General features: G+C 40.9%; 1 protein-coding gene across 2 annotated transcripts in view; it reads right to left on the minus strand.

Moving 5' to 3' along the window:
- Positions 1-3,570: 3,570 nt before the first annotated feature.
- DERL1 (derlin 1) overlaps positions 3,571-27,903 on the minus strand; it is a 28,990-nt gene continuing 4,657 nt past the window's right edge. The window contains exons 2-8 of one of the 2 annotated variants that reach the window (XM_003820489.5): positions 20,848-20,959; positions 15,218-15,282; positions 13,946-13,972; positions 12,921-13,016; positions 11,685-11,737; positions 9,438-9,548; positions 3,571-5,820 (exon numbers count right to left, since the gene is read on the minus strand). In XM_003820489.5, coding sequence (XP_003820537.1) covers positions 5,682-5,820; positions 9,438-9,548; positions 11,685-11,737; positions 12,921-13,016; positions 13,946-13,972; positions 15,218-15,282; positions 20,848-20,959 — 603 coding nt within the window. In that variant the 3' untranslated portion in view covers positions 3,571-5,681. The remainder of the gene's footprint in view (positions 5,821-9,437; positions 9,549-11,684; positions 11,738-12,920; positions 13,017-13,945; positions 13,973-15,217; positions 15,283-20,847; positions 20,960-27,903) is intronic. The other variant, XM_034966559.3, reaches the window with a different exon arrangement.

Below are 27,903 nucleotides of genomic sequence, written 5' to 3' on the forward strand. Positions count from 1 at the left end.
CTTAGATGAACAACAAAAAAATCATTCAATGCTCCTGGGAGACTTGGCCATTATTAGCTCTCTCCCTAAGCAGGACAAATTCCTACACAGGCCAAATTTCAGTTCAGTGCAAGAAACACTTAAGCACCTGTATGTGGCAGGCCTGTGCTATGCACTGGGAAACAGCTGTAAATAAGATGCAGTCCCTGTCCTGAGGATGGTTACAAGCCATGGGAGGGATATTAAGCAAATGATCACAGGTGGAACAAGCGTCAAAGGCAGAGATCAGGGTGCCAGTGGCTACGTGAGAAGACATTTCACCTTGCCTGCAGGTCTAATAGCCCTCTCCTTGATGAAATGACATTTAAACTGGGCCCTAAATGCTGGTGATAGAATCAAGAGAATTGCTTCTTCTTCACTGGGGCCTTCTGCAAAGCTGTTCCCATTTCAGGAAGACATCATATTTTAAAAGTTCATTTTCATTCAAGTTGATGGATTTGGAGCTCAATGTTTTTTCCACAGAAATATGCTTACAAATAGTGGCTAGGTTTCCAGGTTAGGATGCCAGCACCTAATTGTCTACAATGGCTGCAGCACCAACAGCCAGAAATAGCATTTTACCCAGCTTGTGTGTGAAACACAGATCCCAGCCCTGATCACCAATGGAAACCCCTTCGAGAAAGCCCTCCTTTTCCTCACTGAGTGCCAGCAATTCTCTGTCTGGGAGGTCCCTCCAATCCAGTCCCCAACCCCACTGCCCTGGTTTAAACCAACTCTTCCTTTAAACCTGCTGCACAGCAACCAACACAAAATGTGGTCACTATCTCATTTCTCCTCTTTCCAGCCTTCTCCCTCTACTCCCCACGGGGCAGCCAGCTACTTTTTTGTTTTTTTGTTTTGAGAGGAAGTTTCACTCTTGTTGCCCAGGCTGGAGTGCAGTGGTACGATCTCGGCTCACTGCAACCTCCGCCTTCCAGGTTCAAGCGATTCTCCTGCCTCAGCCTCCCGATTAGCTGGGATTACAGGCATCCGCCATCAGGCCCAGCTAATTTTTTGTGTTTTTAGTAGAGATGGGGTTTTGCCATGTTGGCCAGGCTGGTCTCGAACTCCTGATCTCAGGTGATCCACCAGCCTCGGCCTCCCAAAGTGCTGGAATTACAGGTGTGAGACACCACACCTGGCTGCCAGCTACTTTTTAAAGACCAAAATGAAGGCCTTTCAATGTTCCCCACTCCCCGCAGATTGAAGTTCAAGCAATCACACAAAACGATTTTCCTGATACAAGCCCCGATCTATCTTCCGAACCCCTTTCCCTGCCACTCCCTACCTGTATTCTACAGGTCCGGGCACACGGTTCTCTCTTCCCAAGTTTCTGCTCTTGCTGCTGCTGTTTCTAAATCCACCTACAACAAGTGGCTTCCTCCATCTTGACCAGAACTGTCCATCACTTTCAAGACCTAGCCTCTCATCCAAGAAATTTACTTCCTTTTATTCTGGTAGTTTGGTGAATTGTATTATAATGACTTGTTTGCTTATTAAACAAATATGAGTACCTACAATGGGCCAAGCTGACTGCCTCAGTAGAAAGGACGCATCGTGAAGACAGAGACATTGTCCATTTGCATCTGCTTTGGCTTCCTTCACTGAAAAGCCGCAACAGAGTTGGGTTCATATCCTGTCTTTGGCACCTTCTAGTTTTTTGTTTGTTTGTTTGTTTTTGATACGGAGTTTTGCTCTTGTTGCCTAGGCTGGAGTGCAATGGCACAATCTCGGCTCACCGCAACCTCCACCTCCTGGGTTCAAGTCATTCTCCTGCCTCAGCCTCCCGAGTAGCTGGGATTACAGGTATACGCCACCACGCACAGCTAATTTTTGTATTTTTAGTAGAGATGGGGTTTCTCCATGTTGGTCAGGCTGGTCTCAAACTCCCAACCTCAGAAGGTCCACCCACCTCAGCCTCCCAAAGAGCTGGGATTACAGGCATGAGCCACCGTACCTGGCCGCTGCCTGATTTTAATCAAGAGACTTGAAGCTTAAGTTTCCTCATCTGGAAAATGGGGATAATACTATTTCACAAGTTTGTTTAAACACAAGTTCCCAAATCCAGCTGAACGTCAGAATCAACTTCAAAAGTATGTAGAATGGGAATGAGCCAAGATACCTGCATTTTTTTTTAAATCTCAAGTTTAATGCTTATGTATAGCCAGATTTTAAAAACCGTAAATTGGAGGCTTTTTCATAAAATACCTGGCACATTAATGCTCAGTGCCCAGGTATGCCCCGAACATGGCGTTCCTACTGGAACAAACAGAGTTGATGTGAGATAAGGGGACCATAGGGGAAGGAGCCTAGGTTTAAACCACACATATAAATCGTGGGAAAGGCTGGGCACCGTGGCTCAGGCCTGTAATCCCAGCACTTTGAGAGGCCGAGGCAGGTGGCTTGCCTGAGCTCAGGAGTTTAAGACCAGCCTGGGCCACATGGTGAAACTCCATCTCGAACAAAAATACAAAAAATTAGCCGAGTGTGGTGGCACACACCTGTGGTCCCAGCTACTCAGGAGGCTGAGATGGGAGGATCATTTGAACCTGGGAGGCAGAGGTTGCAGCGAGCCGAGATCATGCCACTACACTCCAACCTGGGTGACAGAGTGAGATCCTGTCTCAAAAAAAACAAAGAAAGAAGAGACAGAGAGGGAGAGAGGGAGGGAGAGAGGGAGAGAGAGAGGGAGGGACAGGGAGGGAAGGTGGGAGGTAGGGTTAAGAAAGAAGTAAACATGGGACATGGTATTCCTGGCCAATTCTGATCACCAGTCACTCTGGAAGGCAAACAAGTGAACTGCCAGTAAACCCATTTGCTCAGCCCAGCCTTCTAAGATACAAACAGTATAAAGTCCAGAAAGGAATAACTTCTTTTAAAGGTTATTCAGAGTGTTAAGTTACTGCTGAAAGTGTAAGAGGGGCAGGGACCTCAGAAACAGAGTTGGCAATAAACGAAGATGTTGGCAACTGCAACATTGCCTATTATTAGATCCATGTCATTCAAAAGGTAGCTTAGAACACAATGATACTGGCAATGTGTCCTTCTAAATAAGCGGGATCTTTTTCTGTTGCTTCAGTATTTCCCCAGTAATAGAAGAGGGACATACATACAACCTGCTTCCTGTCACCTCACCTTGTGATGAGTGAAGTTGGCCTGTCGAAGGCCCAAGATACAGACTGGGATGTTCACCCTCGAGGAAAAAAAAAAAAAAAGGGCTCAGGAATGTCATGGCACCTGCTACCTAGTCTGTGTGTGCCTTATGAGGAAACAGGATTAAACTAATTTTATAAAGTTCCAGGACTCAGATCCATAGGTAGAAGCTATAAAAATGCCATAAAGCATGCTACAATCAGATGTGACTCCTCACTCAAAGTTAGCAAGCATCCTCCTTCATTAAAATGAAAACCCAGGAATTCTGCATCCAGGAATGAATCCAGCAAAAAATACTGGGTACTTCCTAAATGCTCTTCAAGAGATAATTGGTTACACAAATTATGTGATATCTAAGAGACAGCAGAGCAGGGACATGGAAACTTAACACAGACAACCTTCAAGTTGCACATTTTAATTTACAATTTTTACCAATAAAAAGGATTAGTTTACAAAAAGGGAAGTCCTTTATACAAAATAAGAATTTTTTTTTTCCATTTGCAAAGAGAATCCACTGTCATGTTTTGCCTTGTCAAGTCAAAACTCAAATAGCTTGTTTTGGTAAAATTATTCCAGAAACATAATCCAGACAAAATCAATAACGTCATCAGCTTCCTAACCATGTTTAAGAGGAATAACTTCATGAACATTCTGCCCTGAACTGAAGAGTTCTAAATACTTGTAAACCTTTAGGAAAAAATGACTGCTCGCAGGCAGCTGACTGGTAAGAGGGTACACCAGAGACTCCGGGTCAGTCACTGTCAGAATATTCTTATACATACAATGAGTCTCCACGCCTGTACAATGAGTGTACGTGCAACATAATTGGAGTAATGGCCTCTAAAATTTTACAAGTAAACTTTATTGTGGCCACAGATGAACAACAAAACATATGACAGTTAAGGTTCAGACTCTCCCACCTATTTTATCATATAAATTAAATATGGAGAGGTACACACAAACTCTATTCAAAATGAGAAGTTGTTTGCCAACTCTCATTTCCTAGGATAACACACATCACACTGTTTAAGAGCGGGGGAAAGAATAGTCATACTGTTAGAGCACAATGTTTCCTGAAAAGAAACTGATCAAAACGTTTGAAGCCTTTTTAGTTGCCTCAAAGTATGACAGCCACTCAATACTGCTCCTAACAGTCTGCTTTCAGATAACGTCATAAAATAAAATAACTGTGTGAAAAGCCATGGCCTTCAAAAAACTTTATTTGGTTATGAGCCAAGCTCTGATAGGAAAAGCCCACCTACGAAAAAAAAGGTGTGGGTATTTAAGCTGGTCTGATTCACAGAGCTCGTACATTCATGACTCAAAATAACACACCCTCAAACCCAAATGATTCTAAAGCCATTTCAACCTTAAATCATGTTATTCCCTTAGATGTGCTTACATTAGCTTTAAAAAATGATCTACGTGCAGAGAGGAGCTGCACCTTCCTCACAATTAATTGAAACATGACCAAAAAATGGGGGATAGGCAAAAAAATGACATTTAAATAGCATATGAGGGTCTCTCCTCCTTTACTCAATGAACACATATCCAGAATGAGATCGAAATGGAATCAATGCCCAGCAGCCTCTCAAAGAGAGCATCTCCCTGTAGCCGACATGATCTGGATCCTCCTAACACAAAGCAACCCAACTACTCCAGCTACACAAAGCCAGTAGGCCTACATATGAAACGCAAAGGAGTTGCATCCCCCATGGTTTAAACCTAACCCGTGGTAGCTGCAACTCCACTACCGTCTAGATCACTTAGCTCAGGAAACAAACACCCAGCAACAACCCTCGTATCTCATTAATACCAATCTGTGGCCCTCACTGACTTAGTGGTACTTTTTTATAAAAATATCTGAAGAAGTGGCAAACAGTTACAACGGATGTCAGGTCGAAGCAATTCCAAAAGCTGAGAAAACGCTTCATCCGCTGCTTGTCTTCTCCCCCTATTGCTACAGTTCTGCCACCAAAGGGGGAAAATTACGTGAATATGATTGTTGTGACCAAGCCTTGGCAAAAGTCAATAAATAACAGAACCTGTCAAGGGCAGAGCAATTTTATGGGCAACCTCTTCTAGTTGTAAATGTGGGGGTTGGGAAAACTGGGAGGGAGGCATGTGTGCAAGAAAGAGATAAGGGTCCTTTTGAGAAGGGTTTGGTGACCCAGCCCCAGCTCTCCAGCTCAATGCCAGCAGACTAGGACCCGCTAAAACCCATTATTCAGATGGAAAGGGGAGAAGAGAAGACACCAAAAAATGTAGTCAGTTTTGCAATTTGCACAGTTGGTATTTGTTCTTCACAGCAGTAAGGACTTGAATGAGAATCGTGAAACTTGTGGAACACTTATATTTTTCTTCAGGATTTAAGAAACTTTGTCTCGTACTGAAAGACTACATTCAGTGTGGGTCAGGTCCAACAGTGTTAGCCAGAACGCAGTTGTTAAGCGCACCCAGCACTGGGAGGAAATGTGGCTTGAGAGGAGCGGCTGCCCAAGGCCGCCCCTTCACTGGTCTCCAAGTCGAAAGCCCTGGCCCCAGTTGTGTCTCCCGCCTCCGCCATTCTGATCAGCAGCTCGCCTCATGCTAGCAGGGGGCACACCAAATCCTGATACTCCTCCTCTCCTACTGGGCAGCCAGCGGTACCTGGTGCAGAAAGACGGCGACACAAACGGAGAGAAGAGAACAAAGTCACTTCCACATAGTTATCTGACCTCCAAGAACACCTCCCTCTCCTGCTGTTCCCATGGCACTTGTCATGTTGAAGGCGGCGAGGGACAACGTCTTATTTAACTTTGTCTTTTCTGTGCTCAGCTCCATGACCTGACCACAGACGGCATTCGTTTTTCATGTTTCTTAAATGTATTCAGATTTCAGCTAAATTCACACTCTGAACGTTTTTTTCTGTGCTTATAAAAGTAATCCATGCAGAACAGTATGGAAACAAAAATATTACACCCACAAGCCCAGCAACCAAAGAATGACTGATAGCATTTTGGTATATCTAAATATGGCTCAAACTGGATCAAAGGATACAAAATACATTCACTTTCAAAGGCCAAATCCACAGCCTGCGTGTTTGAGCCTTGCACAGCATTTCTAAAAGGCTCTCAGCTGAGCCCATCAAAGGAGACGGGGGAAGAAGGCTTTCTATGTTGGAAGTATGGCTATGTTTTAAAATTTATTCAGAATCTGCCTTCCAGGTACATTCTTCCCTTCTCACAGATGGTGGGAGAGCTGGGGCCCCAGAAGGTTAGATGATTTCCCACCTTAAAATTAATAAAGTAAGAGTTCACAGAACAGCTAAGAGAACTTAAACCCAAGCCTACACTCTCAATAGTATTTTCCAACTATTTCCCATCTTTGACTCTTTTATTAGTAAACTGAGAATGTGTTTAAACCTATTCCACTTAGCAGATCCTAATGTTTAAAATTTTGCTTGAAGGCAGAGAGCATGATCTGATACCTCCGCTTAAACCCTTCTTGGCAGCCAGAGTAAGTCATGACAGGTGACTTGTCCACAGCAGAAACCCTGAAGAGGACAGGCTTTATACTTGACCTTATACTAGAGCAGTTACTATGTGAATTTACTCAGTAATTATTGCCTTACACTAGGTGCTGCCTGCTTATAAATCCATCTGATCTTCACAATAACCCCATGAGGTAGGCATTACTATTACTCCTGTTTTATAAACAAGAAAATTGAGCCAACACTGAGTGAAGCGCTTCAAAAGTGACAGGATTCCAACCTAGTCAGCCTGGCTCCAGAGCCTGCGCCCTGCACTACTTGTTATACTACATGCATCCTGCCTGGGAAGGGACAGCAGTCAGTGACTGGAGTCTGTTTACATCATACTCGATACCTTCATGCCTCTTCCCAAAACAGACAACAACTCAGGGTTTTTTTTTGTTTTTTTGTTTTTTTTTTGAGACGGAGTCTCACTCTGTCGCCAGGCTGGAGTGCAGTAGCATGATCTCAGCTCACTGCAACCTCCACCTCCCGGGTTCAAGCGATTCTCCTGCCTCAGCCTCCCGAGTAGCTGGGACAACAGGCGCCCGCTACCATGCCCAGCTAATTTTTGTATTTTTAGTAGAGCCAGGGTTTCACCATGTTAGCCAGGATGGTCTCGATCTCCTGACCTCGTGATCCACCCCCGTCAGCCTCCCAAAATGCTGGGATTACCGACGTGAGCAACCACGCCTGGCCAAAAACCCCTTTTAAACACAAAGTTTAGTGTGTACAGAGAAGATATAACTATTCTAAATGGAATGGAAAATGGTGATACAAATGTATCAGCATTCCATTTAGAAAAGCAGTTATACCTTCCTATACTCACCTCCTCCATTTTAAACAAATACAGCTTTACCATTAAATCAAAATGTATTTTCCAAGTGCTGGCTTCTCAACATCCATGCCTTTTGGTACAATAATATTCCTCCAAAGTACATAATAAAATAGAACACTTGCAGAAGAAAATGCTAGGGCTGTCTTGCTTTGCTACTCACTCTAAGACAATATGGAAGCCATCTCCACTGCTTAAGTAGATAGTGAAATTAAATGCAAATAATTAGTATAAAAAGATACCCAATTATACATAATCAACAAAAATTTATGGTAATTTCAAAGCAGTTACTGCTTTTGCAAGGAGCTGTATTTTGTCATCTGATCTTTATGCAAAATTTAGCAGAAGGACTTCCCCCAACAGAGAAAGTTCAAGTGGAAGGCAGGCTCCAGGGCTCGCTGATTTTGCCACTAGAATCTTGTATCCTGTGTTGCCCACAACTGAGAAGTAGCTACAAGCCGTTAAGTTAGAATATGGCCATTTAAAGTAAAGTAACTGTTGGCTGCCCCCCAAAAGCACCAAGCTTTTTTTAATTGATGCATCTGCCATCCTACTTGATAAACCTAGATCAGAAAGCCAAACCTGCTGTTATTATGTCCTTTGATAATTAGAAACCAGATTGGTCATTTGTTTTTTTAGCCTGAAGGCAATTCAAGGCTCAGAAGAGAAACAAGTTTCTTTTTATTCTCTTAAAGAAAAACACACACACCACAACCACCAATATGGTATATCTCTGTATATTACAGTTCACAATTTGAAAAGTCTTTGAAAAACATACCCCTACCCTATAAAAGGAAGGGGAGAAAGAGGAGGCCTGCTCAAGTTTTACTGCCCTCACTGATCCCTTAGAGGAATGACAGAACTGCAAAACATTAAAATTAGCAAGATGTGGAAGGGTTTGGTTTGTTTGTTTTTTTAAAGCTTTCAAATGCAAGCTATTACTGCATATCCCTGATATGAGATTAGGCATGATTGTCAGGCAGGCTGTGACACCCAGATGGTGATTTAACTGGCCCGTTCTTCGACAGCCTTTTGCCTCACTGACAGAACGGTCACACGACTATTACATGCTTCTGGGTGTGTGCGCGTCTCCTCTCAGATCGTCAAAATCCTGCTCTCCTACCCCCACCTTTAGGAATATGGCAGCTAGCTTTACCTACCGAGAACCCGCTACTGTGCTTCCCAACGGTGTATCTTACTTCATGCAGTCCTGTGAGACAGGGGCTTCTCCCACAATTTACAGGCTTGCAAACTGAAGCTTGGAGGTTTGATTAAGTAACTTTCCCAGTATAAAAACTGCTATCTGAGGGGACTGGGATTCAAATCCAAGTTTGTCTCAAAAATCAAAGCTGTTGCCCTTACCAGCCCACTTCAGTAAACCCTAAAAGCAGATAAAGAGCACAAACTCCCAGGGGGTTGGGACTATACAAACCTCAAGTCTCTCATTTTAACGCTGAACAGTCCTGTAAAATGTCTACTCCATAGTATTTAATATAAAAATGTTTAAAATTGCTGACCAACACGCTAACTTACCCTTCCTTGGGCAAAATCATGGGTAAAAACTGATGGGCCAAGAAAAGACACCCCACTAACCTGTGACTCTGCCCATTCCCCACCCTACTGTTTCGCACGCTGGAGTTGCATCAGGTCCCTCAGCAGGCTCAGAGAGCTGAGATGCCTCCTGTAATGTTGGAATCTAGTTGTCAGTGGTCCCTGGCTAAAAGACTAACAGGAAGGCAACTGAGCCTAAGCTTTAATACCTAACTTCCTGTGACTGTGTGACTAGGATAAGTCACTTGTTGCCTCAGGTTTCTCCAGATGGGGCATAGGGGTAAATCATACTCCTCATGGAGCTCTCATTAGGATGCACTAAGAACACAGGCAGTAAAATGTTAGATGAGACAGGACAAAAACACTTACAAAAACTGAGGTGTGGATAGAAAATTTCTTCCTCCCAAGTCCATTGGGTATCTGAACATTAGGAAAAAATAAAGATGTCCAACCAGATTTCCAATAAGCTCATTGATTACCCTGCAAAGAGAGCCAAATGAGTTTAAAGACATTCAAGCAATAGAGATGCACCAAGTTTTAACTAACAGCATAAGGAAGAGAGCCTTCAAGGCAGCCCATTTAGTCCCTGGGAGTCTGTGAGAGCTGACAATGAGCACTTTTGTAGTCTGAGTGGCAAATGCATTCTGAGGGAGACGGGAAATCAGTCCTGCTGAACCAATGAGGCCTGCCGCTCTTCAAGGCCAGCAGCCCCTCTGACCTCTCTTTCAAGCACCAGCCCATCCTCAAAATATTGTTTTTGCTACTTCCTGCCTCAAGAGTTGGGGAAGTTGCAAAGCATGCTTCTGAATGCTTTCAGTCATGAATATTGTATTTATAAAATGTGGGCAAACATGAAGGCTACCAAGAGAGAAGCGTGGGAGTAAGGAAAAGAGGAACAATAAATGCCTGTTCCCCCTTTCCTGGAGCCATTAAGCACTTCTCCCTTGCATCTTGTACCCTTGAGTGTAAGACACCACAGAGATCACTTAGGAAAGCCAACTTGCACCCTGAAATCAACGCTGACCTTCTTCAGTTTTCTCTTGGCTTACATACAGGTCACCTCAAGAGTGTATAGATCTACTGTTACTATTACATATCCTCTTTGTCTTCACCTGCAACATGATTCCCGTCAGGGGCAAATCAACACCTGCAACTACTTCAGACTTCACCTTCCTGAGTGGAAGAGCAGCTTTACCAAGTTCAGAATGTGCTTTGCTCTAAACAGTCTGCTCCATCCATTCACTTCTCCCCAGCAATATGCAGAAGAAGTTAGGATCACACAGAGCAAATATGTCAGACACATGAAGAACCAGCAATATAAAAATGGATTGAAATATTAAAAGTAGTTTGTAGTATAAGAAATGGGAGTTCTGGCTGGGTGCAGTGGCTCATGCCTGCAATCCCAGCACTTTGGGAGGCCAAGGCGAGCGGATCATTTGAGGTCAGAAGTTTGAGACCAGCCTGGGCAACACAGCGAAACCTCATCTCTACAAAAAATACAAAAATTAGCTGGGTGTGGTGGTGCACGCCTGTAATCCCATCTACTCGGGAAGCTGAGGCATGAGAATTGCTTGAACCTGGGAAGCAGAGGTTGCAGTGAGCCAAGATCACGCCACTGCACTCCAACCTCAGTGACAGAGCGAGACCCCATCTTGAAAAAATAAGTAAGTAAATAAATAAACAGAAAAAATGAAGAAATGGGAGTTCTTAGAGAAGTTGCATCTTGGTATCCTCCCTTTAAAATTCTGACTGGATAAATTAAAGCTATTCCTATGTCTAGCTCTAATTCCTGACCAATAGACTAGATATTTGACCCTGGTTGGCCAAAAGTTCTGTATTATCATCCAGGCATGGTGGCTCATGCCTGTAATCCCAGCACTTTAGGAGGCCAAGGCAGGCAGATCATTTGAGGTCAGGAGTTTGAGACCAGCCTGGCAAACATGGCAAAACCCCATCTCTACTAAAAATACCAAAAAAAAAAAAAAAATAGCCGGGCATGGAGGCGGGCGCCTGTAATCCCAGCTACTCGGGAGGCTGAGGTAGGAGAATTGCTTGAACCCATGAGGCAGAGGTTACAATGAGCCAAGATCGCACCATTGCACTCCAGCCTGGGCAACAAAAGTGAAACTTCGTCTCAAAAAAAAAAAAAAAAAAGTTCTGTATCATCAAACCACTTGCAAAATTGTATCCTATCTAAGAATCTGGATTTCTACGACCGATCGGCAGTTTCCAAGGCATTCTGGAAATGCCTTAAGAATATAAGACATAGTAATTTTATACATAGCTCTTAGAGGAGCCAACTCAGATAAAAATTAGGTCTCTGTTTGCCCAATCAGAATAGTGAATCCAGAAATACATATTTATTCCTGTACTATACACATAGGAACATACTGTGTGTAACAATAAGTTAACAAAATCACAACCATTCAAGGTTAAATATGCTTAAAGCCCTGCAATCTAATCAATTCAACTGAAGTGAAATTATTCCATAAATATAGGGTTCTAATGCGTCAATGTTGAGATTCTTTAAAGTTGTATAAAGGTTAGAGAAAGATAAAAACTAATGGAAATTTTCCAAGGATTAGTTTCCAATTAAATAAATCTAATATCACTTACGAGCCTCCGATGATATAGTTGAATCCAAGGATAACCCAGGGTAAATAGCAGGCCTAGGATGGAATGAATATATGCAAATGTGAGTAGCCACACCTGACGAGGACACAGCTACTACGGGGACTAAAGTGGGTAAGGATACACTGACAAGGGCTTTATATAAATCCTCTGGAAGGTCACTGCAAAATTTCTAGGATCAATCTAGCATTATTCCCACTATACTTAAACCTTCCTATCTAAAACTAGACTTAATTGTGTACTTGTAACTAGAAGGACACAGTACTTTGCCCACAGGTCTGATGCAATACAGGCCCTGCTGAACTGCTATAAACAAACAGCTTCAAAAAGCAGATGAGTGTCCTACAGATGCTACTAAAAGCAAGGCCCATGACAGAATCACACTAAGATTCCAGCCAACAAATTGCTACAAATAAAATAAACATACCCCATCTTTTTAGGTTCTTCTTTTACATATCTTGCAAAATTCCTCTGAATTTTTATCTCATTATGCATTGATATCTTAAACTAATACTCTCCCAAATAAGAAAGCTCTCCAGATGAACTCAACATTTGAGCCCCTTACCAAATCCAAGACATCATACCAAGAGCTAAAGGAGTTGCAAGAAACTTCACAAACTAGGAAAGAGAGGGTTATACTTAAATAACTTTACAGCTACATGTGCTAAGTACTAAACAGAAACACAAAGTATTGAAAAAGCCCAAACGTAAGACTAATTCTAGGCAGGAGATTCAGGAAATATGTTCAGTTCCAACTCAAATTAAGAATGGGTAGGATTTATACAAAGAAGAGAATCAAGATGTTACAGGTGGAAAATTGTGAAAGAATGTACAAAGAGAAGTGTTTGGGGGCAAAAACAATCTGTTTCAGCTCAGTATAAAGCAAATAACAGGGAACGAGGGAGGGATAAGAACAGATTTTTAAAGCAGGGTTTCACATGAGTTATCTCTCCTTCTCTCTAACACAGACACATAAGATCACTCAGGGACATAACCTTGAGGGGCCCGAGGTACAGAGGGAGTGAAGAAACAAAGGCCAGCAACGGACTCCAGGCTGGCTAATTAAATAGAGCTGGGATTGAGGAGGGCAGAAAGGGGCTTGCCTATGGTACACTGCTCTGCAGTGACCCCTTCTGGATGAGTCAGAAAGTACATCTCTGGACTGAAGAGGGATTTCTGCAGACAAATGAAAAGGACACTTTTCCAACCAAGGCAAAGTACCTTAAATCGTGTTCCAAACCAAAATGATACAATCATGTCTCTGTTCAGCTGGGCCCAGACATAAAGTACTGACATGATCAGAGGAATCATCAGCAACTGCAAAAGAAGTCGACATGTAAAAACCAGGCTCCAGAGGCACTTAAAAAAGGTGTACATCTACTAAGCTTTTTACCCCGCCTCTTCACAACAATCCTCACCAGGGTAAAGGGAAACTCAACTGATCAGAATTATAAATTGATCCTATTATTTATCATACAATGAATATTACAAAATCCTATAATAAAATACAACAAAACTATATTATTTTAGATGGATTCAGAAATGTAAGAGTCAAGCTCTGTTATTTACAAAAAGTAAGCAACAAAGCATTACTATATAATCTCAATTTTTAAAAAACATCCATATACATGCCTAGAAAATACTAGACAACCATTGTTGTCACATGCCTAGAAAATACTAGACAACCATTATTGTCAATGTTCGAACACCAAAAAGAGGCCAGAAATGAGCAAGGAAAGCAATGATTTAGATAGCTCATGTAAGATCTTCAAAGATTTAGCTGACTTAAGATCCTCAAAATAAAACAGCTATGGGCCAGGCACGGTGGCTCACGCCTGTAATCCCAGCACTTTGGGAGGCTGAGGCAGGCGGATCATGAGGTCAGGAGTTCAAGACCAGCCTGGTGACATGGTGAAACCCCATCTCTACTAAGAATACAAAAATTAGCCGGGTGTGGTGGCGTGCATCTGTAATCCCAGCTACACGGGAAGCTGAGGCAGGAGAATCACTTGAACCCGGGAGGCAGAGGTTGCAGTGAGCCAAGATCAAGCCACTGTACTCCAGCCTGGGCAACACAGCAAGACTCCATCTCATAAATAAATAAATAAAACAGCTGTAATTCTATAATTTCAAAATACCACATAATTAACCCCATAGTTAATGCAATTTCAACTTCTGACAAAGGCCACTAATAGTATATTTGAAACAAATAAAAGGGCAAATAGATAGTTTAAATGGACACTTACCTGCATATCCATTGCTAAGCCAGTAATCTTGGTTTGTAAAGTTAAAGATCAGACATAAAAAAGCATTCTGTACCTCGTCAAGACTGATGTGGTTATTTTCCTCCCATTTAAAAGTTCACTTGGCCAGGTGTAATTTGGCTCATGCTTGTAATCTCTGTACTTTGGAAGGCCAAGATGGGAGGACTGCTTGAGGCCAGGAGTTCCAGACCAGCCTGGGCAACATAGCAAGACCCCATCTCTAATTTATATACATATTTTTTTAATTAAAAAAATTTTTAAGTTAATTCCAGTGTTCTGAAGGAAAATACTTTTCTATAGTTCAGATTGCTTAAAACATTCCACAACACAAAGGTATCTAATCTTCATTATGTATATTCCATTAGACGATACCATGACAAGGACATAGTAGAAATCAACAGCTTCCGCATATGACTTAGTCTGGTCATCTGGCATCCTTTTTGTCTGCTATTGCATTTTAACATCTCTCCTTCAAATAAAGGATGAAGATGCCTGTAGCCTTTGAAGGAAATAATCATTCTACTTACATTCTCAGGACTCTATAGCATGGTTAAAGTCCAAAATATTTTTTTCCTTCCCTCAAAGGAGGGGAAAGGGCATCCACAGTGCCACATTTTCTGGCCCTCAGCCAAGTTTAAATGGCAGCTGAGCCCAAAGCCAATTTTGAGCTCACCAATTTTGCACAGGACCTGAGACATCGAGAGCTGCTGCTGCTCTCACCATCTGTAAGAGTCCTGCAGTTGGAGGGCTGCTGACAACTGCTATTGATACAAAGCAGAGAAACGTACTGTGTCCCTTCCCAGAGCTGGGTACTTCACAGAGGGACTGAATTACTATGTAGGACCCCAAGAGAAGGACAGCAATGAAGTCAGAAAAGGATGCTGGTTGTAAATTAATTTTCTGATAAGGACCACAGATTTCAAAAGCTGTCTCATGGCACGGACTCTCTTTGTGCCTCAGTCAACAAGCTGTCACACATGAGAACACAGAGAACTGGGAACAAGAAGAGGGAACAGTCATAAAACTACTCAACCAAAGGTGGAAAAAAATCCCACAAATGGTAAGAGAATGCATCACTCAAGGGCTATATGATTTACTACAGTTTTTTTTTTTAAACTATAATTATTCTTATTAACGGTAGTCAACCAAGATGCAAATATTGTAATTTGAAACGTTTACAGAATATGGTCTATTTCCCCAAACCTGGAAAAAAACTGGTTTATTTCTGGCCCAAAATCACAGACTGAAGGATACCACGATGCAAATCCAGTTAAAGAGGAGCATGAATAAATAGTCTGCTGGCCTCCCATCAAAAGCTCCTGGAAACAAAAACAAGCCAAATGTCATGTTTCAGAATTTCACAACAAAGTAACATCTACATAGAGAAACACTTCAAAAAGTTACAGAAAAAGCCAAAATGAGAACATTTTAAAAACCACTCCTCTCTAAAAAAGTGAATTTTTTAAAATATCTAAACAACGTCCCCAATAAAGCCCTGAATCAAAGTTACCTGAGTAAGGTTAATCTATGCTCTCCTAACTGAATTCCAGTAAGTGACATGCTCTGACTACCACAGGCTAAAACAGACCCGGAGAAAGTACAGTCAATTCCACAGCTTCTGAGCCCTGTATCCCAAAGACCAGTGAGGCCCCCCAAGCTCCCTCCCAGCCTGTCAGCCTTTCCTTCTTGGCTCTCGCCATGACCTGATGGCCGCATTCTGGATTACATGCTTGATCCCTGTCCTCCTCCACTAGACCGTTAAGTTCTGTCAGAGGAGGAACCATGCCTGTTTTGTCTCCTATTGTGTCTCCTCCAGCATGGCTATGCTGGGAGGTACTTACCATTATTATTAGAAACACACATACACACACACAACCACCTGTACCACACTGGCCTTAGATACTGAAAAAGAAAGTCTCTGTCTTCCAGAGACGTACATTCTACCAAGGGAAAACAATGTGGGGGAAGGAGGGAATAAAGCGTCAGCCAAACCTTTCCATTGCCTCTGACTCAGTCCTCATACTGCATCTGGAAGGGAGAATGGAAAGACCTACGACCTGCTTCTTACAGATGCGGAGTTAAAGTCACATGACCAAAGTCACAGCGCTTGTTAGAACCAGAGTGACATCAAATTACTAGCACAGGGCTCCTGTCACTGCGCCATATACCTTATTGGGCAGAATAATCAACAACGGCCTCCCGTATAAACATAATTCCTAATGCCTTCAGTTAGAAGACTTTAACAGAAGAAAAAAAAAAAAAAAAGAAACAGAAATGACTGTAAGATCACTCTAGCTTGAAAGTTACTTTCCCTCCCCGTTCCACACCCCCTCACAGTTACATGATACAGCTAGTCAATTTAAAAAAAGAAACCCAACAAGTGTCAGTAAGGCAAAAAGATATATCTAAAAGAAAATAGGTTTCCAGCAAAAGTGTCTTCTACTCTCCTTTATTTCTCCCTTGATACCTCAAAGCACACTTCAGCCACAGTGTTAAGCAGGCCTAATGCTAGAGGATCACAATGATGAATCACAGCTGAAATTCTAACACAATTTCCCAATTTTAATAATAGCTGTGCTTCTTTTGATGTGGCTTTGGCTGTCTGATTCCTAAGGAGTCTTTAGACTGAGTACTTAAAATATTGTAATCATATAAATTACAGCACTATATTATCTGACATGCTTGCAACTGAGAATTTACAAATTAACTGGTTTCAAATTACAGTCTTCCAGTTCAAATCAGAAACCTCAAATAAGCCAACTCTGCTATATAACTAACAATTCAGCCAGGCAGGAAAATGTGCAGGTGGCAAACATTTTGTCAAGATGTTAACTTAAAGCTGTGTGGTTGACAGAAAACTGGGGATCAGTGAACCTGGGTTCCAGTCCTAACTGCATTAACTCAAAGAGCTCTGCAACTTTTGGGACATGTCACCACCACTCCAGATCACTGTTTTCTTATCTATGAAATAAGAGTGTTAAATAGAATGATCTCAAAAGTTCCTCTCTACACGTTCATAGCAGCTATTACTCACAATGGCCAAAAAATGAAACCAAGTCAAATGTCTATCAACTGATGACTGAATAAACAAAATGAGGTATATCCATACGATGGAATCTTAATGGTAATAAAATGGAATGAAGTACTGATACAGGCTATATGGAAGAATCTTGAAAACATTATGCTACGTAAAAGACATAAGTCACAAAAGGCAACAAGATACTGTATGATTTTAAGAAATGCCCAGAACACGCAAATCTAAAGAGTCAATAAGATCAGTGGTTTTGGTCAGGTACAGTGGCTCACGCCTGTAGTACCAGCACTTTGGGAGGCTGAGGTGGGCGAATCACTTGAGGTCAGGAGTTTGAGACCAGCCTGACCAACATGGTGAAAACCTGTCTACTAAAAATACAAAAATTAGCCAGATGTGGTGGTGCGTGCCTGTAGTCCCAGCTACTCAGGAGGCTGAGGCATGAGAATTGCTTGAACTCGAGATGCAGAGGTTGCAAAGAGCCAAGACAGTGCCACTGCACTCCAGCCTGGGCGACAGAGTGAGACCCTGCCTCAAAAAAAAAAAAAAAAAAAAAAAATTAGTGGTCTCCTAAGGGTGTGGGGGAGGAAGGGATTAAATGAAAAGGGAGAATGGCTGCTAATGGTAGGGTTTCTTTTGGGGGTGGTGAAATATTACAAAAATGGGTGTGATAATGACTGTACAACTCTGTCAATATACTAAAAACCAATGAATTGTGTATACTTTAAATGGGTACGTTGTACCATATGTGAATTACACCTCAATAAAGCTGTTAAAAAATGCCTCTCAGCTCAAGCCTTTCAAAATGCTCTGTAGTTGTTGAGTAGGGAATGAGGGGGCAACTTATAAAAATCAAAGCAAATAAAAGAGACCAATGACCTAATAATCCCACAAATTTGTCCTAAATTGGTATTCAGGGAGAATAACATTACAATTTGTTGTATTACCTGACCAGGTAATAGGGTTGGATAAAGGGATTCAAAGCACAAGAAGGCAATTAAAAATAAAAGTGGCCATTGGCCAGGCGCAGTGGCTCACGCCTGTAATCCCAGCACTTTGGGAGGCTGAGGCAGGTGGATTACCTAAGGTCAGGAGTTCGAGACCAGCCTGGCCAACATGGCGAAATGCCATCTCTACCAAAAACACAAAAATTAGCCAGATGTGGGGGCATGCACCTGTAATCCCAGCTACTCGGGAGCCTGAGGCACAAGAATCACTTGAACCCAGGAGGCAGAGGTTACAGTGAGCTGAGATCACGCTACTGCACTCCCGACTGGGTGACAGAGTGAAACTGTATCTCAAAAAAAAAAAAAAAAAAAAGTGGCCATGGAATTATTGCAATTTAGGTTTAATAATAGCATTAGAATTATGTTTTAAGTCCTTATAGTTCAGAGTTAAATTCTGAAATATTTACAAATGAAATGCCTGGCATTTTGCTTCAAATAATCAGGGGTGGAGGACAGCGATAGATATAAATAAAACAAGATTGGCTATGAGATAACTATTAGAGGTGATAACCATTAGATGGTTAAGGAGGGGTTCGTACTGACACACACTATGACAGGGATGAACCTTAAAAACATTGTGCAAAGTGAAAGAAGCCAGTCACCAAAGGACATATGAAATGTCCTGAATAGGTAAATCCATATACACGGAAAGTAGATTAGTGGTTGCCAAAGGCTGGGAGGAGGGAAAGTGGGAGGTAAAGAGTGACTGCTTTGGCTTTTTTAGGGAATGATGAAAATGTTCTGGAATTAGATTGTGGTGATGGCTGCATAACATTGTGAATATACTAAAGACCACTGAATTGTACACCTTAAAATGGTTAAAATGATGAATTTTATGTTATGTGAATTTGGTCTCAGTAAAAAGAAAAAAGGTTCATTGACTTTTCCCTCCACTTTTGCATATGTTTGAAAATTTTCCAGAATAAAATTTTAAATAACTGATCATAGATGATCCACACTTAATCTATTTTACTATTGATATAACGTTTACTATCAATATAAAATAATTACTCCAGCTGGGCACAGTGGCTCACGCCTGTAATCCCAGCACTTTGGGAGGTCAAGGTGGGCAGATCTCTTGAGCCCAGGAGTTCAAGACCAGGCTGGGCAACATGGTGAAACCCCATCTCTACAAAAAATACAAAAGTCAGCCAGGTGTGGCGGTTTAACACCCATACTTGTAGCTACTAGGGAGGCTAAGGTGGGAGGGTCACTTGAACCCAGGCAGTCAAGGCTGCAGGGAGCCATGACTGTGCCACTATACTCCAGTCTGGGTGACAGAGCAAGACCCTGTCTCAAAAAAAAAAAAAAATTACTCTAACAAATTAATGCTCAATTAAGTTATACCAGAAAGGCAGACTGCTAAGCACTCGGTATCATTACGGGTCCAACTGGAACAAAGGAGAATAAAAATCACATATTCTGGTAGATTTAAAGATCAAACCCCTAATATGGTGGTGAGAGGCCTAGTTGTCAGTTTCACTTCTGCCAAGTTACTTCACTTCCTTGAATCTCCAATTCATCTTTTGGTAAAACTCAGGAAATAAACTAGGTTCCTCCCAATAGTAATATAATAGTCTATGACCTTACACTTTGTATTAATACAATTTCTTTCTTTTTAAAAAGAACCTAAAAGCAAATGCCAATTTAAGGAAAAATGTTACTTGACATCAAATACCCATCCTACTATTTCCCTGCAGTGATGAGACTGATTCGCAATTCTCAACCATATGAGCACTGACTTACACACACTTAAGGGTAGTTCAGAGTTCTCTATCCTGAGGTAACAGCCAGCAAGTTTATAAAGTCTCTGAAGTCAGTCAGCCTTTTCAAAGTCATTTAAATTTAACAAAATTATATCCATATTGTAACACAGTATATTGATGTATTGTTTCTTTAGTATAAGTGACTCAGACAGCATATAAGGTATTGTAGGAAATAAATGACAATTCAGTAAGACACTTTTATGAAAAGATTTTTCAAACTTATCCATAATATTACATAGGTTGGCTGGGCACGTTGACTCACACCTGTAATCCCAGCACTTTGGGAGGCCGAGGCAGACAGATCACTTGAGGTCAGGAGTTTGAGACCAGCCTGGCCAACAGGGTAAAACCCCGTCTCTACTAAAAATATAAAAATTAGCCGGGTATGGTGGCAGGTGTCTGTAATCTCAGCTACTCAGGAGGCTGAGGCATGAGAATTGCTTGAACCCGAGAGGCAGAGGCTACAGTGAACTGAGATGGCACCACTGCACTCCAGCCTGGGCAACGGAGCAAGATTGTCTCAAAAAATAAATAAATAAATAAATAAATAAATAAATAAAATATTACATTGGTACTCATACCTGATAAACTACCATATATTATTAAATCTTGGCTACATACTGTATTTTAGAGTTGAGTTTTTCAATTAGAGAATAAATCTAGGCTTTTAATTACATAAATTGATGTTTTTCAACCCCAATCTAGAAGACATATATACTCCAGCCCAATTCTGCACTGAAGGACAAGGACTGCTGCAAAAGAAATGAGTGAGACCCTCAAAATAAATGAAAGGCACACAGCTCAGCCACTAAGGAGATGGACAAGCCATGTCAACCTCTGATCTGCTACTTTTTGCATCTATAAAATGGTAACACTGCTACTTATACCTCAGGATGTTGTGAGGATTAAAAATTGAGTAAGCTAAGTGCCTGGTGCAGTCCTGGCACAGTCACCGAGCATTTACTATCCTTATGCAGTTTCTTTTTGTAATGCTAACTGCCCTCCAAATTGCTCCAAAGTAAACACATGGATTAGTAAATGAGAAAGAAACAATGCTTAAAACAACCATGGGTAACATACCTGTTTCAAGTCGCGTAGAATACTGATATAAGAAATATAAATTGACCAAATAAAGAAATCCAGTTCCTGGACCCACAGGGAAATAAAAGGTGGCAGTGATTGGCCTCCAAATCTGTCCAGATCAAAATAAACACAGCTGTTAGTTTCTGTAAGCCTGGTTATTTCTTTCCCTTTTAACTAAACAAAATTAACAAAGCATCCTCCTCAATGAGAGGTGTGAAAGTGATCCTACCAACACAACTCAAGAAAACAACTGAAGAAAAGTGTTCACACCAAATACAATCACATCACTTTGCAAATCAATGGAATAAAACGACATCATAAAATAAGCAACAAATATTTCTAAACAAGTTGAAACAAAATCAATACTATATGAGTATATGGTTAGTCTTTGCTGAGATCAGGCATACAATTAAGCCTACATCAAAAAATGAATTACAAAGGCTTAATTTCCAACAGTACAGTAATGCCTCTATTTAGGGAAAGAATATTCTGGAATGACAAACCTTGTCCAAAAATGCCACATTCAAAGGCAGAAGTAAAACAACAATTTTTTATTCAAACCAATGCACTAAATAGGCAATAGGGGCACTTTTTCTTTAAAAACATTTCCCTGAAAAAACAAACAAAACATAAGAAGGGTCTAAAGTAACAAGCAGGCCAGGTTCGGTGGCTCATGCCTGTAATCCCAGCACTTTAGGAAGCTGAGGCAGGCAGATCACCTGAGGTCAAAAGTTCAAGACCAGCCAGGCCAACATGGTGAAACCCTGCCTCCAATAAAATTACAAAAATTAGCCAGGTGAGGTGGCGGGGGCCTGTAATCTCAGCTACTCGGGAGGCTGAGGCAGGAGAATCGCTTGAACCCAGGAGGCGGAGGTTGCAGTAAGCCAAGATCGCGCCACTACACTCCAGCCTGGGTGACAAGAGCGAAACTCCGTCTCAAAAAATTTAATTTAATTTAATTTAAATAAATTAAATAATAAAGTAACAAGCCTAATTCCCAACCTCCAGTCTCCCAGTTCCCCAACAACAGCTGATCAGTGTCTTGTATTTCCTCTAAGAAATACACGTTACTATTACTCATTCTTCTTTATCCTACTCTATATGGCACTGTTTTATACCTTGGTTCATTCCCTACAAAATATTTTAATTGGCTTCATAGTATTCCTTGTATGTGAATGTCTAAACTTTTGTTTAAACTGTTACAATGCCACAATGAATATTCTTGTATATCCTCTTTATATGTGCATATACAGAATAAGTTCCTGTCAATAAATCTGCTAGAGCAACAGACATAACCATTTATTTTGGTAGATACTGCCAAATGCCTACAAAAATGTTTGCTCAATTTATACTTCCTCCTAAAAAGTAGATGAATCCTGTATTCTCTCCATACTCTCACCATTTCATGTATTATATATTCACCAATCTGAAAACTAATTTTTATTTGCATTATGAGAAGTCAAGCACCTTTTCACGTTTTAAAAACCTGAGCATTTCCTTTATTCATTTGTTCTTCTGGATTTACATTTCTTTTTTTCCCCCCTGAGACAGGATCTTGCTCTGATGCCCAGGCTGGAGTGCAGTGGCATGATCCTAGCTCACTACAACCTCCACCTCCTGGACTCAGGTGATTCTCCCACCTCAGCCTCCCAAGTAGCTGGGACTACCAGCATGCACCACCACACCTGGCTAATTTTTATATTTTTTGTAGACACAGGGTCTCCTGATGTTGCCCAGGCTGGTCTCAAATTCCTGAGCTCAAGCAATCCACCTGTCCTGGCCTCCCAAAGTGCTGGGATTACAGGCATGAGCCATCGCACCTGGCTGCATTTCCTCATACATTATGAAATTTCTCTTTCTCATCATTGCAAGCATTTTCTGATCTGTCATTAGACTTTCATGGTGTTTTTGCCATATTTTGACATACAAAAGTTTAATTAAATGTAGGCAAATGTACCCATGATGTGTCATGTTTCGAAAGTCTTTTCGCTCCAAGAATGTAAGTGTTCATGGTTTTATTTTAGCACTTTCAAGGTGCATCCAAGGAATGAGGAAGAGATCCAACTGTTTTTCTAAACAGTCACCCAGTTTTCCCAACCCCATTTACAGAGTAACCCACATTTTTTCCAATTATTTGAAAAACTACTTTCATTGAACGTTTATACTCTAGTCTCTTTTACATTAAGGTCTATTTTAACACCATTCTGTTTGGAATTGGTTCCTATGCCAATATCAAGTTATTTTAATTCCTATTTTCTATTTTTTTTTTTTTTTTTGAGACAAGGTCTCAGTCTGTTGCTCAGGCTGGAGCGCAGTGTTTTGACCACAGCTCACTGTAACCTCAAATTTCTGGGTTCAAGCAATTCTCCACTCAGCCTCCCAAGTGGCTAGGACTACAGGCATGTACCATCACACCTGGTAATTTTGTTTGTTTGTTTTTTGAGACGGGCTCTCCCTATGTTGTCCAGACTGCTCTCAAACTACCAGCCTCAAATGATGCTCCCACCTCAGCCTCCCAAAGTGCTGAGATTATAGGCATGAGCCACTGGGCCTAGCCTAGTTTCTATTCCTTTTATAACATATTTTAATAGCTGGTAAAGTTAAACAGCTAAATAATATCTCCCCCTTTTTTTCTTCAACAATTGTCACAATTGTCTTGGTTAGTCTCAATATTTTATTTTTCTAAATGAATTAGAACCACTTTTATTATATCCATGTGATATTGATATAATTCCCAGCCAAGAAGTTTTTCATAGCTTTTAGAGTTGTCTATAGAGCTATCTCTTTCTATCTTTTTATACCTAACCACAAAAGCTAAGTATCTTACTGCCTACAATATTGAAAATTGAGCTTCGGCTGGGAGTAGCGGCTCATGCCTGTAATCCCAGCACTTTGGGAGGCCAAGGCGGGCAGATCACCTGAGGTCGGGAGTTCGAGACCAGCCTGACCAAGGTGGAGAAACCTTGTCTCTACTAAAAACACAAAATTAGCCGGGCGTGGTGGCGCATGCCTGTAATCCCAGCTACTCGGGAGGCTGAGGCAGGAGAATCGCTTGAATCCAGGAGGCAGAGGTTGCAGTGAGCCGAGATCATGACATTGTACTCCAGCCTGGGCAACAAGAGCGAAACTATGTCTCAACAAAAAAGAAAATTGAGCTTCTTGGGCTTTCCAAGCATACAACCCTAGCTGTAAATAAACTTTTGTATCTTATTTCATTCTTATCTAATTCACTGGCTGGCACCCCCACCAGAACAATGCTAAATAGTGATTGAAGCAGATGGCCTTCCTAAACTTTTGGAAATGGCAGCAAAATGCTGGCTTTTGGTGTGAGAGATATGTGTCTATCTCATTGCACACTAGCATGTACCAAGCACAAAAGACATGGCCCCTGAATTCCTCAGAGTAGTGGGGAAGGCTGTCAAAGGAAGAAAGGGTTGGCACAAGGGAGGGGACATGTGGACTTGTTACAAAGGCCCCAAGAATTGCAAGAGCACAATAACTGAATGGGTACTGCTAACAATTCAAGTGTGGCTGGAGTGGAGGACGTCAGTCACGGGGACTGGCCACATACAGACTGGCCAGTTCCATTCTCCAAGTACAGGAATGTAACCCTCAGAGCTTAATTCCTTGTAGAGGGAAATGCGATGTGCGTACCAAAAAAGTGACTTTCCAAGAAACGTGTATTAAACCAGAAAAATAAAATAGGTTAACATTTGGTTTGATTCATTCACAACTTTATCACAGAAACAGGATAGTTTAGTGGAAAGGGAACTGGAGATGACTTGAGAAGACCTGGGTTTAAGTTTTTGCTTATAAGTCACCACTTCCGAGCCTCAATTTCCATAGTTCATTTTTTTTAAAGAAATCAATAAATTAATGTGCTACTCAGTTTATTTACACACACTGATTCAGGAGACGGATTTCATAGATGAGGAAACAGGATGAGAAAAGGTTAAGTATCAGCCAGTAAGTGGTGAAGCTAGAATTTTATCCCAGACAGTCTGACTCCAGAGTTTGTGATACTGAGCCCCTATTTTTACAATCCCTCTCACAAATGGCATCAGTATTATGAGGTACAATTACAATTAGTGTAAGTGTTCACTACTACAGGCACTTGTATAATCCTGAAATAGACTCAGAGTAAACCTACTAATTAATTCTCTGTGCTTAAGAAAAGGACTGGGAGTAAAGACCAGAAGCAAACCCTCTAGGTAGCCCTGGACCCTTGGAAAAGTATGGACGTCAAATTGGCTTCATCATCTACCCAATGACATTATCCTATGACTTCTGCCTTCCTTATCTTACAGGATTTGTAAAAGGTTGGAATTAAGAAAGTGAATTAAAAAGATACTATGTAAAAAGAATTAATATGTGTGGGTGTGTTAATTGTATTATCACAATCTTTTCAGAAACACCCGCTAACCAGTTTTTATAAATTCATATTTCAACTACCCCCATATTCCTATAAGTTACTCAAGGCCTGGTTTTGGAAAAGAAACCTCGTTTTTGTCTGACTACATTTTCTCTAATGCTGATGACATAAGACTATTTTTAGTCACTGTTTGCACCTGTTCTTTGGAAATCAGTGTCTGTCAAAATATCTCACTTCTTTTCCCTGTTCATTAAGCCTACCCTTGAGTTATACTTGCTTTCATTGATCTAAAAGACTTAATATTATTTTTGTGTTACTTTAAAATTATAATCTGAAAACACCAGAAGACAGCTTATCTCTAGAAGGACACAGTGTAACATATTTCGGAAATCCCCATTGTAAGTATCCAACTAAATCCCATTTTTTCCTCGACCTGATATGTAAACAGTAAGGAGAAGGAACTGGCTTTACGTTCAGTGCCAGGAGTGAAGAGGCCCATTTTCAACCCTGGAAAGCCTAAGAGGCAGCCAACTGCAGCACAAAGAGCCACGACTTGCAGACAGAGGACTGCCTGCCTCACACTTACTGAGAGGACTCGTGGGGGAGTATCTCATTTTAAGTCCACAGCAACCTCAAGGCCAGGCCCATAATGATCCCAGTTTTTTCAGGAGGAAAGCTGGGCCCTAATTAGAGTTCCTCACTTAACAAGGACATGTAGCCCATGTGCTCACTGCTATATACACCCTTAAAGAACACATAAGACATTGTTTCTCAGTTATTAGTCCAACAACTTCAGACTGTAGGTTGCAGCCATCCTTTAGCTAAAATCTTCTAAACAATCTGCTACTGAAATAATTTGCCATCCAGAATCGAGTGTTTTTTTTTTTTTTAAGTATGAAAAGTGAGGATTTGTCTGAAATAATAAGGATCACTTGATTTGGACTTAAGTATATATCAGTCACCAAGCAAGAAGGATGATGAGCACCTGTGTGACAAATGCTAGTTTAGTAAACTGTGGCCTTTTTTGCTGGGTGGGGAGACACAACGGGTAGGCAAGAAAAGGCCCCTTCCATTCATTTAAACAAATGAAAGGCACTTAATCTTTAAAAAGAGCAATTAGAAGCCATCAAATCTACTCCTAGATATATAGGCAACAGAAATTACTATTTATCCTCACCAAGAAGTACATATGTTACCAAGACATGTACTAGAATGTTCATAGCAGCACCATTCATAATAGCCAAACTGGAAACTGCCCAAAAGGTCCATTAATAGCTGAATGAGTAAATAAATTGTGGTATGGTCCCATAATGAGCAACCTATAATCACATGCAACAATATGGGTGACTCTCATAATGTTGATAAAAGCAGGTAGACACAAAAGAGAACATACTTCATAATTCCACCTATAAAAAGCATAAAAACTGGCAACAACAATACATGGTATTAAAAATCAAGAGCATAGTTACCCTTAGAGAGGACAGTGACCAGAAGGAAGCAGGAGAAAGCTTTTAGAGATTCTGTTTCTTGATCTGAATGCTGGCTGTATACATGTTTTGAATTTTTAAAAACTCAAGCTATAAACTTATTATACATACACTTTCCTGCTTGTATATTGTAACTCAATAAAAAGTTTTTTAAAAAGCCACAATCTAATGGGCAACATTATTATAGAACACAGCAGAACTGTTCAACATGGACAGGACTACTAAGGAAAGATCTTAAATTACGTACCAAAACACTTGCCACTAGAGTTCTATAGCCAAACCTTGATGGATATAGAACTTCCATGCTCAGCCTATAGTCCAAGTTCATTCTCCTCCCTGCTATGTTGAAATGTCTCTCTTCCCCAATACACCCTTAAATCAGTCTCCTAAGGTTGCTGTCATCAGGTTAAATGTGATATATAAGCAAAAGCTTGGCAAATATAAGCACAAGGCTGAGTCACAGAATTGGTTGGTACCATTTCTTATTCCTGGAAATAAATTAGAGAAATCAAGAGTTCACATCTTCCCGTTTCAAGTCAGGATGCTTTTAAGACAAAGCAGAATAATCATCCAGCAGTTACATTTCAATTTCAATTACTAATTAAAATTAGAATCTTACTGTCCAGGAGAGAAGGAAATAAGGCACAAAGTATTGGCTGATAAATAAAAATTGGCAACTATTTTTTTTCCCATACCAACCACATAGGAGGCAACTATTTTTGAATAGCTTATTTATCAGGCTACTTACTGGGTATTACAAACATCTTTCTATGTGTTCTACATACTAGAGGCAAGAAGTAGATAACATATTTCCTCAATTTGAAGGTACTCGTTCCTGTGTTTCTGAAATTAGAGTGTCTTACAATCAATACACTCGTTTAATGTAATTTCTACTCCCCTGTCCCCCAAAAAAGTTGCATTAAATTGATGGTGCATCGTATAATCAATGGAGTCTTAGAACAAAGTTAATATGCTATGATATTATCCTCAGATCCTAAAGAAATTGAGGCTCAGACAGGATAAATAACTTGCCTAAGGGTACACAACTAGCAGGGGACTGAGCCAGGCCTTGAGACCATGATTCAACTACTTGAAATCTAACAGCCTTTCTACTCGAATAGAAAAGGAAAAATAATTTGCTATGATTGATTTGGAAGAAATCACCTTCAAAAATGTTTTGCTACATACTTATTT

The sequence above is a fragment of the Pan paniscus genome, chromosome 7, assembly GCF_029289425.2.
Source record: "Pan paniscus chromosome 7, NHGRI_mPanPan1-v2.0_pri, whole genome shotgun sequence".
In the NCBI taxonomy this organism is placed as follows: Eukaryota; Metazoa; Chordata; class Mammalia; order Primates; family Hominidae; genus Pan; species Pan paniscus.